The sequence below is a fragment of the Triticum dicoccoides genome, chromosome 3B (genome assembly GCF_002162155.2).
Source record: "Triticum dicoccoides isolate Atlit2015 ecotype Zavitan chromosome 3B, WEW_v2.0, whole genome shotgun sequence".
NCBI classification, from domain to species: domain Eukaryota; kingdom Viridiplantae; phylum Streptophyta; class Magnoliopsida; order Poales; family Poaceae; genus Triticum; species Triticum dicoccoides.
In genome coordinates this window covers 794685722-794699945 of record NC_041385.1, presented here as the reverse complement: position 1 = coordinate 794699945, position 14224 = coordinate 794685722, and the positions used below count along the sequence as shown (strand labels likewise).

The window sequence follows — 14224 nt, the reverse complement described above, 5'->3', positions numbered from 1 at the left end:
TCTGTTTGGAGTAGTACTGCTATGGAGTTGGGATGGTTTAACCTGTACTGTAGCCATAAAAATGAACATATCCAGTATTGTTGTTTAGAAATAAAAGATGATGTACTTTAAAAAAATACATGTATTTAAAATTTTAAAAGCATATTTAACTTGTACTGGTGAATAAGTGATTTAAGCTCATCCAACTTAGTTTTGAAAATGAACAAATCCCTCTCATGACATAATTTAATACATCACATTTATGCATACATTGCCAATTCAATTTTCTGGTACGCAATAGTTAAAAAATAGGAACTGCTAGTACATCATACATATACGTAGTATATCAAAAGGCATGGCTAGTGTTCTTTTGTTATTAAAATGCTCCCGTGTTCAAAAATAAATAAAATATTAAAATGCTCCCTCTTGTGAGTTTAATGGCAGCTTAGGATAAAATCCAGGATTGCTAGAGTTACTGCTCAATCCATTAGTTATGAAATACCATTAACTTTTTGTGTTAATAGCAGTTTTGGTAGAAAATAGAAGCTTCAGCTAGCACCAAGTCATAAACTGATAGTAGAAGAAGTAGGTTATCAGTTTGTCATGGATCTTCTCATAAACAATGCTGCCATGCTCTGAAGCTTCTCTATACTTTACCGATCTGTACTTCTGGTGGGCAAATGCGAAGTGCCTCTCTTCATCACCAGCTACAGCCGCTCCTTCAGCTGCAGCCATGGAAATTGCAGCCCAAACAAACATACCCTAAGTAATACTAAGAAATTGGTTAGAAATAATATGTAATGTATATATAAAATAACCAAGAGATATGGAAATTCATATACATATTTTATTTTATAATAGTTCTTTATCTAAGAAGATACATAATTCCATGTAACCACATTTCCAACCACCATATGACAGATTATGGTGCCATTTCATTAATAATAATGGAGATTATTAAGAAATGACCGGAAGAGATGAACTATAAAATAAAGTAGAAACATATCACCCATGCTGACGTAATAGGCACATACATGTAGCATTTGCACAGAACAGAACATCTGAAGATGAATAAACAATGTCATACAATATTAATGCAAGGGTGTCATGGACAGATCGAAATGAAAATAGGGCCTATATAAAATCCTCTTTGAAATTATAATGGGTGATCAATTTGTAGATGCTTACAATTTCATTCAATAAGTTATGGTTGAAATAGTAAATGTATACTCCTTCCGTTCCTAAATATAAGTCTTTTTAGATATTTCAATAAGGACTACATACGGATGTATATAGACATATTTTGCTCCCTATATAGTAGATACATCCATTTGAGGGACAAGCTTGGGAAAAGCTTTTTTGGACAGAGGGAGTATATCGAAAAGGTGTGTATGATTGATAGTAGACTCATGATGGCTTGTGTTATAATAAGCAAGCATGGAAAAAGAATGAATTAGAAATAACAAGCCTGGGTAAAAGTTGTTGTTTTGTATATTAGAAACAAAGGCGCCATACTGCAAAATAAGATAAATGTTTTGGAATGGCTAAAGAGTAAAGATAACACGAAAAAAAATTAGTGACTTTGGGCCAACAAAGCAGAAGCACGGGATTACTGATTTAATGCCGGCTTACTTCTTAAAGCACAAAATAGCACGGCTACACAACCTTGCTTTGAGCAAAGTGAGCATAACAGCTACCCGCTACCCATTAAGCGCAGTTATGAAGGAAAAAGGACAACCTAACCATAATTGCATAATGAATTATTTTCCAGCAGAAACAACATCATGTTAGCCAACCTGAAAGAAAGGACTCACCTTTAATGAAGAAGGAAGCCGAACACACCCACATCATAACAGCACCACGAGAATTTCCAAGAATTTCTGGACTACAAAAATTCATAGAAACTCCATTGTGTGGGACAAACTCACAATTGGCGAGCTTGGTGAGGAATTACACAGGGACACGATTAAGCAAGCAAACTCAAGACCTGATTCTAACAATTGCCAACCGTGAAATAATACAATTAGTGAGTGTGAAATATTGCATGCTAAGCAAGCCAACTCAAGAAACTGATTCTAACCAATTACCTGTAGACAAGTAGTCTAAATTTCATGTGACATGTGGTGTTCACTGAATAACTGATAAAAATAGAGGAAACAATAGAAGATGGTAAGAAATAATTTTATGTTGCAGAAATGATACTTAATGAAGCATTGGGGCATAAGAATACATAAATGAGTCCTTAGTTAACTCTTTAGCAAGATCTGCACTTCAATCCAAAAGTAAGAGTTGTCTATTGCTGATCACTTGCTACACCGATGAAACATTCATCCGAATATTATCACTCACTAACCGGCAAACTGGCACACACAAAACACACATCATGCATGAGGTAATGGCTCTATGGGCATCGACAACATCACCGATCCATACCTGCGCACGAATTGATGAACAAAGGTGAGGGCACACATGGCTAGCATGGCAGGAGGAAGCATTAGCATTGAAGGCAAGAGCTGCAACCAAGGGAACTGTAGTGAATATCAGTGGCAGGCACAACAAATGGAAGAAATTAACTAAGCTAATTGTTTTAGCATTCAGCAGAACTGTACAAAGAACCGAATGCCACCACAAACTGAACCTAACAAGCCCACCATATTAGTATATACAATAATCAAGCGTCATTGCAACTTTCATCTAGGGGAATCTAAAAGAGAGAAATAAATATACCTATCGACATGGAACATCCGGTTGTGCTTGTTTGCATTTTCAAATCACTGTGTTGATCTTAAATTATTCCAAAAGATAAGAACGGAGGCATAGGCATCACAAAATATTTGAATGATGAGAGAGGGACCATGCTAAAATTTGCCTTGAATGATTGGGGTGTAGAGAAATTTGGGAAGCTACATCATTGTTCAGGTTTACTTAGAAACCAAAGGATATATCTCCCTATCAAATCCAGCAAGAAGTTTAGTGCCGATGCACCAAACGCCATGAATCTGATCCTAGTCCAGCATAAACTTGCCATTCAACAAGAGAAAATCGAAGAAGCGGCCTAGAAGGAGTACTCACCGGTATGGTACTTCTCGACCGACAGCATCAGCATGCACTGTCATGCCAGCCCCAGCATACGCATCATGCATAGTATCATCTTCAAACAAATTTAACCTGTAGAGAATAACATTTTTTGATCGATAGGTAAGAGCAGTGCTAAAATGTTCATGGGAAATCCTCTTTTGAGTTGTACAAATGGTGAGGCATTATTAAAGACACAAAGAATAGCATTAAGTATACAAGCGTGACAAATGGCACCAAACTCTTGAGGTTTTCAATATCTGCTGAAATTGGGGTATTGGAGTAAAAACCCAGTTCTCACATAATTTTCAATTGCACACAAAGAAACCTTGACGTGGAAAAAATAAGCGCTAAGATTCTAGTTCAAAGTTAGGAGCACCAAAACTTAACTTACGGAAATTACTTCACATATTCGGCTCAGATTGGCTGCTAGTTATGATGGAAAATATCCAAAAGGAAGAAATAACTCTGGCCTTCTTCTTTTGTGATGCTAAACAGCAGCATATGAGGAATGATATGACAATGGAACAACCATGGTGACCTGCACAAATTATTACATACATACTAAGGCATTAGTTCAAGGAAATTAGTCATATTGAATCGGTACAATACTGCATGGTGATACAAGAAAAACTGGTTCCTGAAGAAAAGAGTTGTGACCTCTCAAGGTAAGACAAAAAGAGAGGGGGAGACGAATAAATTACTCAATGATGAAAGAAGCCATGTAAATTACCTGTGAGATTTGACCACACGACAATGTCAGCAATTGATAGACCATAACCAACCAAAAAGGTTCGAGTTGCCAAGTATCCATCAAGAAATGAGCAAGCAGCTTCAAATTCAGAGCCTGAGAGAATGAGTTGGTGCGTACTTGAGCCATTGGTCAACCTACAGATTTGCAAACAATAGCAACTCAGGACACAGAGAGATCATAGTGAAAATCAATGACAAACATCGTAAAACCAGAACATACATGTGCTGCCTGAATATCGTCCTGGCCATAGAAGCTGGAAACAGATGCAACACGTGCAATGTACCGGAGAACTGTGTTGACACCATGTATAAAATCCCTGTGCAGAATCATGATAGCTTCACTGAGACACTACAAAATACCGTACAAAAATACTGTCATATCTCACAAATAAAACTCTTTTGGTTGACACATGATGTTCTAACAGTCGTCAGTGCCATCAACACAATTTTCTGGAACCAGGAATATTAGGATGAGGAGATTAAAATAAGAGCCAATCTTCAGAGTCAACTACAGTAATTATTCAAACATATATAGCTCTTCAAAAAAAACTATTCAAACATATATCACCGTAATAAAGTTTCCACAGTTCGTGTATAAAGTAAAGGAAATGTGGTAGTTAATCAGAGAGAGGAGGGAACCTAAAAGGTATAATTGAACATTGATCACTTACCCAGAACTGAAGTGTAGTGTGGGCACTGAACCTGAGGCAAGGGTCGGATCAATGATTACAGAAACACCTGCAATCTTTGCGGCTGAAATGACGGAAAGTGGCGGTCTGTCCTGGGGGAATGCTAGTTTGACCTCCATTCGGACCATTGTCAGCCAAAGAGCAGAAATTTGCCAATGGCAGATAAATATATATTGTCAGCCAGACGGATCAATGAACAGGTCATGAGCCTAACTATAGGTTTAGGACCAGTGCTTCAGCAAGCAATTATTTGGCAGACATGGCAACCAACCACAAGGTATTTAAGGATGACTGTAATGCATTAACACAACAGCAGTTCAGTTTCTGTAAGTGAATCAATGAAGCTTATTGTACAAGCCTACTTAATTTAGTCATAGTATATAACGAGAAGTAGTTATCTGAGAAAAACAGGGCACACTTTCTCTGGGCCTAACTTTCACAAATAGTTTCATATTAATTACTGAATGCCAGCTACTAATGAAGTAAAGCCAAGCACGGATGTGCTCTAACTTTCACAACTGCCATTAAATTAAGTAATTAATCATATTTAACAAAACGTACAATGCTCCAAATTATCTAGGGAGACAAGCACAACAGAGGATATGCACCTGAAGCATGCTGAAGTTTGCTTTCCTCTCCCCCTCAAGGGCCAACCCAGAAACAGAATCAACAAACATATGTGCCTCCTCCATGTTAATATCAACATACGATAGGCAGCATCGGCATCCGCATTGGCACCCATGTATGTTGCAATATTTGCATAGCATACAGTATATATGTAGTTTCCCATCTGATTTTTTTTTCACCTTGCTGTGTTCGGTGCCCAGCCGCTGTAACCCGAGGTTATCATGTAGTATATGTCACGGAACTTGAAGAGCGCGAGGGCTTCTCGATACCGTGCGACGAGAATTCTTCGCATGCTGTCGGTCACGTCGAGGTAGTCATCGATTAGCTGCGCAATGTGGAGCTCGTTGTTGCCCTTGGATAAATATATCAGGTAGGCCTCGAAAATGGTCATGTCTCTGCTTTCATAGTTATGTGGGCGCTTGATGTAGAGATAAGTGAATGGTCCCATGGGAGAATAACTCGTCGCCACGCTGATTGAGGATTTGGTGTAGTTCGCATCGCCTATGTGCATCCACATCACGTATTTGCCGGTCCGGTTGTTATAGACCACCTTGGGTCTCTCCACGACATTCGATTTGTGGAGGTCATATGACAAATTATTTTCCTCGCCATGGAGCACAACTCCTTAGTTTCTCCAAGACAACAGGTCCTTTGAAGAATAGCAACTTACTCCAACAATGTCAACCTGAAAAGTGGTTTGTCTTGGTTAGAATGACAAATTGGAAAATCCTACAGAACATAAGTGTTGTATATAAGAAGAAAATTGCAAATTACTACTTGGTAAGTTCAAGTATTGAATATCAATAATTTCAGTATGTGAAAAGCAAGCTAGATGTGTACGTAGTAGTGCATTTTCCAACTGGGAAACATAAAAAACTATGTTGGTTCCCATGATCTATGAAGTGTCACTGCTCTGTACTTCAGGACCCAGGACAGTCAAGTAGAGCTCTTCCAGAATTGTACTAAACTGAAATTTGCCTCACACCACATCAGAATCAGACCTTTCTGTTTTAGAAATATAGTACCATATCACTCATGAAATTGATTAGCTGATAATATCAGATGTTGTATCACTGGGAATAGGAGTGGCATTGGCATATGGTGGCTGACTTTTCATTTTCTTTAGCTACCATGCGAACCTAAATCTGATGACATTGAAATGATATAGCTGGACAGAGTAGATACTAAATTCAGACAAAGTAAATAGTAAACAAAAAAGATCACTCTTTTACAGAAAAGAATGGCATCAGACTATAAGTGTTCAAATAGTAATCATATTGTGACAATTTCATAAAAATGCAGTGGAGCCATGCTCAACTGTTTCGGGTTAAAGAAAACAATAATGATATGATAAATATGTCGAAGGTATTAGCTATTTCTCATCTGCACATTTTCTATATTGTACTCCACTTACTATCCATCTTAGTTATCTCTGTTCATTGTCAAGGCCTTCCAGTAAGTTGTAATAGCTAGTGGAAGACGGCATGTTGCAATGCTGGAGTTGTAAATCACACCAGTCCAATTTCGACAGAGAATATTTTTGTCAAGGTCTTCCAGTAAGTTGTAATAGCTAGTGGAAGATGGCATGTTGCAACGCTGGAGTTGTAAATCACACCAGTTCAATTTCGACAGAGAATTTTTGACTTATAAATTTCCAGTTGGCCAATACTATCTAAGGCTATTAACAATTGCAGAATAGTATCAATGTAACCATAAAATGTACAAAAAATACATATGATTCTTCGCATATTGGATAACAACTTGTGTTGTTATATATATCAGGTATCTAAAATACACTCACCCGGCCGTGCTAGGCTTCTTGGGCATGCATCCAGTGACTTCTGCCACCAAACCCTAAAGCAATTAGGAAGAGCTCAGGGTACCATGGGAAGATGGGGAAAGTAGAAAGAAAGAGCTCACCTATGCTGGCATCTCCTCCATGAACTGGGAGCTGTACTCAACCCCTCCTCACGAGGTGGGTGCTCGAGCAGCTGTCGTCCCATGGCCTGCCTAGTTCGTGTACCTGTCTCCACCGTGCTGAAAATGAGAGATTGAAGGAAGAAGAGGAGCAGTGAGGAAGAAAACAGGACCGTGGAAGAGAGCAAAAGAGAGAAGGAAATCTCACCGCAACACACGAAGGACGAGCAGCAGAGGGTACTTCGAGAGGAAGCGCAGAGGAGGGCGCAGCCGTGGCCGCTGCCTCACCAAGATGCGTGCCGCTGTCATGATCCGCACACTCCGACACACTACAGATGCCTGCCGCTGCTCACCCGATGACCCAACCGCGCTAGCGTAGGGAGTAGAAGGAGGAGGAGCGGCAGCAGAGGCACGGGAGAAAGAGGAGGAAGGTGAGCAGAAGCGGCGGCGGCACGGGAGAAAGAGGAGGAAGAGGAGGAGAGGCGGCGGCGGCTAGGATGGAGGTCGTGGAGGAGGAGGGAGGGACGCTTGCGGGCTAGGTCTTTTACTGGACGAGCGCTGTATCCCACCCCTTCTCTGACCCGAACACGCGCATGGAACGCACACTGCAATGCTGGTCCACGCGAAAGGATGGCCCAGTCATCATCCACTCTAACCCGAATTCATAGCATGCAGCAAAACGAACGTCCAGATGTTTAACAACAAGGTGAAAAGGATGCTGCACGGTAAATCGTTCGAACCAGATTCATCTCGCGATGCAGATGCGCTGGAACGACGGGTACTCTAGGAGGCTTTATATGTTAGATTGCTATTAGTACTGGGAGGTGACAACGGTTTGCTTCGTGTACTATTGCACCGTGAAAAGTTCAGTTGGTATAACAAGGATGCTTGAAGGTATTGCAGGAACTCATGTCAGCTAAGATGGAATTATAATGTGATGGATGAAAATTCGTCGAAGATGATTTGGGAGCCTTGGGTGTGTCGTGCAGCCGAATAAGATCGGCTTGGTCGGACAAGCTAGTCTGACGGATCGACTTGGATGTCGGTTGGTACAGAAGACGGTGGTGGGATCGGCGATGACGACATAGGAGCGTGATGCTGATGGTGGCCGACTTCTGGGCATGGAAACACGTGGCGCAGGATCGAGGCTTGTGTGGCTTCGACAAGACTATGACGCGGGGTTGATTCAAGGTGATGTACACACGGAGTTTAGAGTCGACGGGGCGCGGGGTAGCACGTACAACCACCATGGAGTCATGTTGAAGGTGGAGCTGAAGTCTGGAGGACTTCACTGGATGTTGATTGAGGGGCTACGGCGTAAGTGCACAGAGAGTCGAAGTCTATTCAGCGGGAAAAAGCGAGTGCCATGCAGTTCGGACTGGAGCCCAGTGGTCTGATGGAAGCGTGAAACTCTTCATCAGTCGGTGATGATCGATGGTACTCTGAAGTGGGGTTGAGTGGTGTCGGTTCGCGACCCTTGAGACACGACCGGAACAGCGGAGGCTCGATGCGGTAATAGCGGCGAGGCGTGCGGTTAGCACAGTGCATGGAGACGGACCAGGGATCTGGTGGTCATACATGTGGTGAGAAAACTGCGAATTTGACTCAGAATGACTACAAGTAATGGTGAAATTCTTTCAAGTTTCAGACAGGCGGTCAAGAAAGAAGCGGTGATGTTGAGTTCATGTAATTCTTATGTGTGACACCCAATATGTGAGTTGTTCATTTTCACGCAAGTCAGTGATCGGTGTGTGATGGCGTTGAACTGATACTCTGAAAGTTGGGAGCACAAACTAAAGTAACAAGGAGCTTAATTTTGCTCGAGTGTTGACCGTGGTCAAGAAAAGAAGGGACTACAAGTTGCAGGTGGAGTCACATGGAGTCTTGGAGTAGCAACGGTGCTCATGGGATAAGCTCAAGTCCAATGTACATGGAAGTTTGACGCATGGACGAACTCAAGGTGGTGGAGAATATTCGCCAAGGTGGAGTTTGTTAGAGTTGTGTCGAATATAGTGTACGAGGTAGGTTACAATTGGACTTGTAGTTGTATTGTGTTTAGATAGGATATGGAGTCGCGTCCTAGTCGGACACTTGTATCCTAGGCCTCTCACATATAGTGGGGGTAGACACATGATGTAACCTATGCCAACATAATAGCACAGGCGCGCAAGGGTGAGCCGGCGGCATGTGCCGGCGCCCGGGTGGCCGGTGTGCGGTATTGTGACGGTGTCACGGGGAGGAGCGCCCGTAGTCATATGCCCCGGGGATGTAGCCATATCGGTGAACCTCGTTAACAAATCTCGGTGTCGTGCCTCGTGTGATTGCTTGGTCCTCGGATGATCAACGGTATGCCTTGGATTTATTCTAATAGCTGTCGCGGGGTAGGGGAGGTGGTGGTGGAATAGCCAACTGCACATCGAAAGCATCAACTACAAGCGTGTCTTCAATAGCCGTGGAAACAGATATTGGAATTCTCCTTCTGTCGTCAGGCTAAATGCAAATTCTCCTCCCACCACGGCGACATGGGATCCAATCCGGCGGCCCATGGTAGAGGTTTAGCTTATTGTTCAGCTGCTCCACACATTGGTAGATGCCTCCGACCCCCATATGATCTATGCCAAGGTAAAGTTGGTTGGTTCATATGGGCTGGATTCCTGAGCATGCAAGAGCTGGACATCCTACTTGCGCCACCAGCCAAACATCTGCCAGGCGCTGCCTTCGTACTTGAAGCACCCAACCTACTTGGTCTGGCCCCGATATAGCTCATTGGACAGCGCTCCTGATGTCTCATATTCCCATGTTTTCTCATATGTTTTCCATTCTCCTCTAACACTCTTTATATATGTTTATGTGGCTACCACCTATTTGATGCAGCATGTTTCAATAGAGTAAGGCAAGCTATTCTATCGAAGATATGGTGGTATAGAAAGAGAAGAGAACCTTGTTCAATCAAATGAAGGTTGGTGTGGTGTATATAAGAAAATCATTGTGCGCGCTAGAGGTTGGTGGTGTAGTACGCTTTACTTTATGGCGACTGCTAGGCGCCGGCGCACCAGCCGAAAGTTATGTTCGGTTGCCTGACAGCCGTTCGATTCACCGTCTAATATTGACTTCGCCTTCTTCATCCTCACGTACACAGGGGAGATCCCCTCCCCCATCTCTGTGTTGCGCGACTCCTCCCCGTGTGCTGCTCCGTCGAGGGCAGCAGGGGCCGGCCGCTCGCACCGCGATGCCACACAGGAACACCCCCCCCCCTCGCCCGTTGCTCATCGAAGACACTCTCTGCCCCTCGTCAATTTCGGCTGAAGATCCGCCGCCAACAGGTTGCATACGGTCGCCGTTGACCGGTTGCAACTCCTATCGTCAAAGCTCCATGGTTGCGTCACTCGGTGCGCTGCCGCCGCCTTCGCCGTCGATGCTCGCTGCACGGGATTGCACGAATGGCAGCACCAGCCAATGCCTTTGAACTGATGTATCAAAAAACTTCCCCAGTTGAAGCAAAAATGAGGCGGTTGTAGCAAAAATAAACGATTTGTACCATCCCAAAAAGAGATCTTTTACAGTACCCCGAAACTAATATGGATCATCTATTTCTCCTGATTCAATGGTGATCGTGATTTGGTACTCCACCAATAGTCACATGGAGTACTAAATTAAAAAGTCATGGAGTACCATGATCCAAGGGGCAAAACTGTAATCATAACGAACCTTTTCTGGGTCTTTTTTCTCCCACCGGTAACCCCCGAGTATTCAGCATCTAAACAAGTCATTCGTTTCTACAAAACCCTATTTTATTCATGGCGGCTGGAGCTTGGATTGCTGGCAACCACCACGGCACCACCACCCTGGGGTTGGAGCGACTTGCATGCCGTCCCAAGGCAGCTTCTGCATGTCCGTAGTGGGCGAGGACCCGGGGATGAGCCTCAAAAAGACCCACGCCATTCAGGTCCCCATGGCTGATCGTTTCCTGGGAGAAATTTAAGTTGGATGTATGAACGAATTAGTAGAAAAATGTATGTCTGCGGGTTGCAGCTTTTTGGTTGTAGGTTGAAGCCGCCTGCCATCACCAGCCACAAGTTCACCGTTGTTCAATGCAACATGTCAGTCCACCCTGCTGAAACTTTTTGTAACTGGTCGTAACTTTTCCGAAGCACGGCTGCAGCTTCCTGATCTCTCTAGCTGCATCCATTTGCTGTCGCCGGCCACAAAACAGCACAACCGCCACCGATTGTAGCAAATAGCGATGCTAGTTATAGCAAAAAAGCGATGCACTTGTAGCAAAAACTAGCTGTGGTTCCGGCTGGCTTGTTGGTTGAAGCAAAAACCAATTGTGGTTCTAGCTTTTGCATTGGTTGGTTGTATAAAAAATGGTTGGTTCCAGCTTCGTCGTCCGCTCCGGGGCAATTCCAGCATAGGAGGAGGGCGACGCTTGCCGGAGCAGCGTGGGGCATCTCCGGGGTGGTTGCTGGCAATGGCGACAACGAGGCAAGAAGGGATGGACGGAACGGATGCCACAGCGGTGTTGCGGGGATGCGCATCCGGCTCGCCGGCGTCGAGCTGAAAACGGGACAAAGGGAGCGGGTCCCCGTGGTGGTGGTGGACTGAGCTTCCATGTCGTGCGAGGTCCCACGCCCGTGCCAGGATGACGACAAGTGAAGGAGAAAGCGTGTGAAGAGATAAGACAAATCCTGGCTATTTGCAGCGTGCGGGTCTGGAGATGTGGGGTCCTTCTCATCCGACGACGCGCGAGCGACCGGCCAAATCTTCGGCCGCTGTGTAGGCGTGAAATCGTTCCCCTTACTTTTTGTTGGTAATTCTCCGAGTTTTTTCACGATGTACGACTTATGAACTAAATTAGCCATTGACAAGCCGATTGAAAAGAATGAGACATAATTTGACACAAAATAGCTACCCAAAACCGTCAGCGATGATAAATTTTTTCTATGTTGGAATTAAAGTGTGTCTGTTAATCGCTAAGCGCCTTTATTTAAATGATTTAGTTTTACATCAGGATAATTTTATTATTGACTCATGACCACATATCATGTCCCAAACTAAAGTCCTACAAACCCTATCCTCAATCGATCTGTTATTTAACATGACAAAATAATGATCGTGGATGGTCTTAAGCATGCTTATCATATTAGAGGCCGTGGTATTTTTTTGTTTTCCGTTGCAACACATGGGTATATTACTGTTGAAAATAAAAATAAAAATAAAAAACCCGACCTACACATGGGCAATGCTCTAATGTTGACTAAGCCACCGATTGACTACTCTGATGGAAAGTAGTGTGATCCCTAGTGGTTCGCTGAAAATTATGTGTGACCTGTGAACCCTACACGACAGTGAACTGTTTGTTCTGATGTCCATCAGATCTTCCGGCCGGAATCTAGTTAGCCCTGTGATCAGTGTTCTGGAGCGCCCACCATGTGGCCACTGCGTGATACTGTTAAACTAGACCACTAGGGGGAGAAGCCCTACTGATTTTTTATTAAGAGAAGAAATGTGAGACAGCAGCGTGAGAGCCGAGGCTTGAACCTGCGTCGGCCACGAGACACACTGGGCTAGGAGCCCATCCACACTGCATGATACTGTTGACTGCTGTAATTGTTAGGTACCCAGTACAATAGTAGCTCCATTAAAAAGGTTTGAAGAATTCAACTCAATTACATGGGGAAGCTCAGAGGAAGGAGGAAGATGAGCAGCAGAAGAACATAGGGAGAAGAACACACGCACGGCAGCCTAGGCCGAAGCCTTTCCGTCCGAGCCCGGTTCCACGAGGCTGATTCCCTCTCTATATATTAAGACCTGCCTTTTTTTTCAATTGTACAGGAAGGGAGCACTGAGCCAAAATACCCAGCATAGTGCAGCGGCCCAAACGAACTCCTGGCCCAGCGGCTATGTTGTGCATGAAGGCGCTTTATGCGCGGCTCGTTGACCTCCTCTAGCATGGGACAGCGGGGCTGGCGAGGCGTGGAAAACGAAAAACATGATTTCAACTCTTTGTGCACATACCTCAAGCGTAGAATCGGCCGATGAAAATCCGATGAACCGTGGAGCACTGTCGGGCGCCAGCTTGTTTTTCGTCGAAGTCTGACGAAGCGACATTGGATGGTCTTTCATCGAAGTAGGCGGAGACGACATTGGACAAATTGTGTCGGACGTCGTCTTGTTTTCCGGTGAGGTCGGTGGTGGCGACAATGGGTGGACTACCGGCAAAGGTGGACAGATTCGAACGGCGTCTTGTTTTTTGGCGAAGTCGGCGGAGGCGACAATGGGCGGACTAGTAGCGAAGGTGGACAGATTCTTTCGGATGACGTGTTGCTTTCCGGCGAAGTCGGCGGAGGAGATATTGGGTGGACTTGAGGCGAACTTGTGATACAATTTAAGTGGAAAATATGGCTGATTGGCGGTAGACATACGTAAAAGGACGGGCAAGGTCCTAAGCTCGATCCCGGGAGCAACTAGTTAACGAGCGCTCCTCCGGAGCGCTCGTAACGAGCAGTTCGGGAGCGCCCCGCGCGTAACAAGTGTCTCGCGCGGAGCGCTCCCGCAAGGAAAACCAGGTGGCGCGGTTGGTTCCCAGTTTTCCCTTTCCGGTTTGTGGTTTCGTGCGTTTTGCACTTTGACCCTCATACTATCACATTTTTCCGTTTTCCCTTTCCGCGCGAAAACAAAAATAAATACCAGTTCGCGCGCTTGGTTCCCTGTTTCCCTTTCATATTTCCCTTTCTGTTCCCATCATATTTCCGGGTAATGGAGATTTATGGGGTAGTTACGGGTGCGAACTACCATCACTATCATATGTGACCTTTCAAGTAACGAAAAAAGCAACTTTTTATTGTAAAACGGCAGTCTTCAGAATTGTTCAATTGTGTGACTTCTTTATAGGCACAGGTGAGCACTAGAAGAGGCACAGGTGTATAACTTTACTAAATTGAAGAAAAGCGTGCTGGTTTGTGCGGCGCATTGTTCGTCGCGGTGTGACACGGCGCCTTCGGCGCGAGGGAACCTCCTGCTCGACTTCTGCTCGTTTAATTTTCATAAACATCTTGAAGGGGGGGGGGCATAGGTCGAAGTGTGTGCTGGTTCGTGTGGCGTGCTGGTTCGTGCGGCGCATTGTCCGTCGCGTGTGACATGGTGCCTTCGGCGCAAGGGAACCTCCTGCTCACCTTCGGCTC

At 44.4% G+C, this 14224-nt stretch overlaps 1 protein-coding gene across 3 annotated transcripts; it reads right to left on the bottom strand.

Moving 5' to 3' along the window:
- Positions 1 to 3469: 3469 nt before the first annotated feature.
- Positions 3470 to 5268, bottom strand: LOC119282289 (glutamate--tRNA ligase, cytoplasmic-like). 3 transcript variants are annotated; one of them, XR_005138685.1, is made up of 4 exons: positions 5105 to 5268; positions 4028 to 4124; positions 3788 to 3942; positions 3470 to 3595 (listed from the first exon to the last, which is right to left on the bottom strand). XR_005138685.1 is itself a non-coding variant. In XM_037562565.1 (4 exons), exons 1-3 carry the CDS (start codon positions 4622 to 4624, stop codon positions 3895 to 3897), a joined length of 291 nt encoding a protein of 96 aa, XP_037418462.1. In that variant the 5' UTR covers positions 4625 to 4716; the 3' UTR covers positions 3470 to 3595; positions 3788 to 3894. The 3 variants fall into 3 exon arrangements, 1 of the variants encoding a protein (XP_037418462.1); XR_005138686.1 differs by lacking the exon at positions 5105 to 5268 and adding an exon at positions 4479 to 4553 and having other exon boundaries at positions 4028 to 4156; XM_037562565.1 differs by lacking the exon at positions 5105 to 5268 and adding an exon at positions 4479 to 4716.
- Positions 5269 to 14224: the final 8956 nt, after the last annotated feature.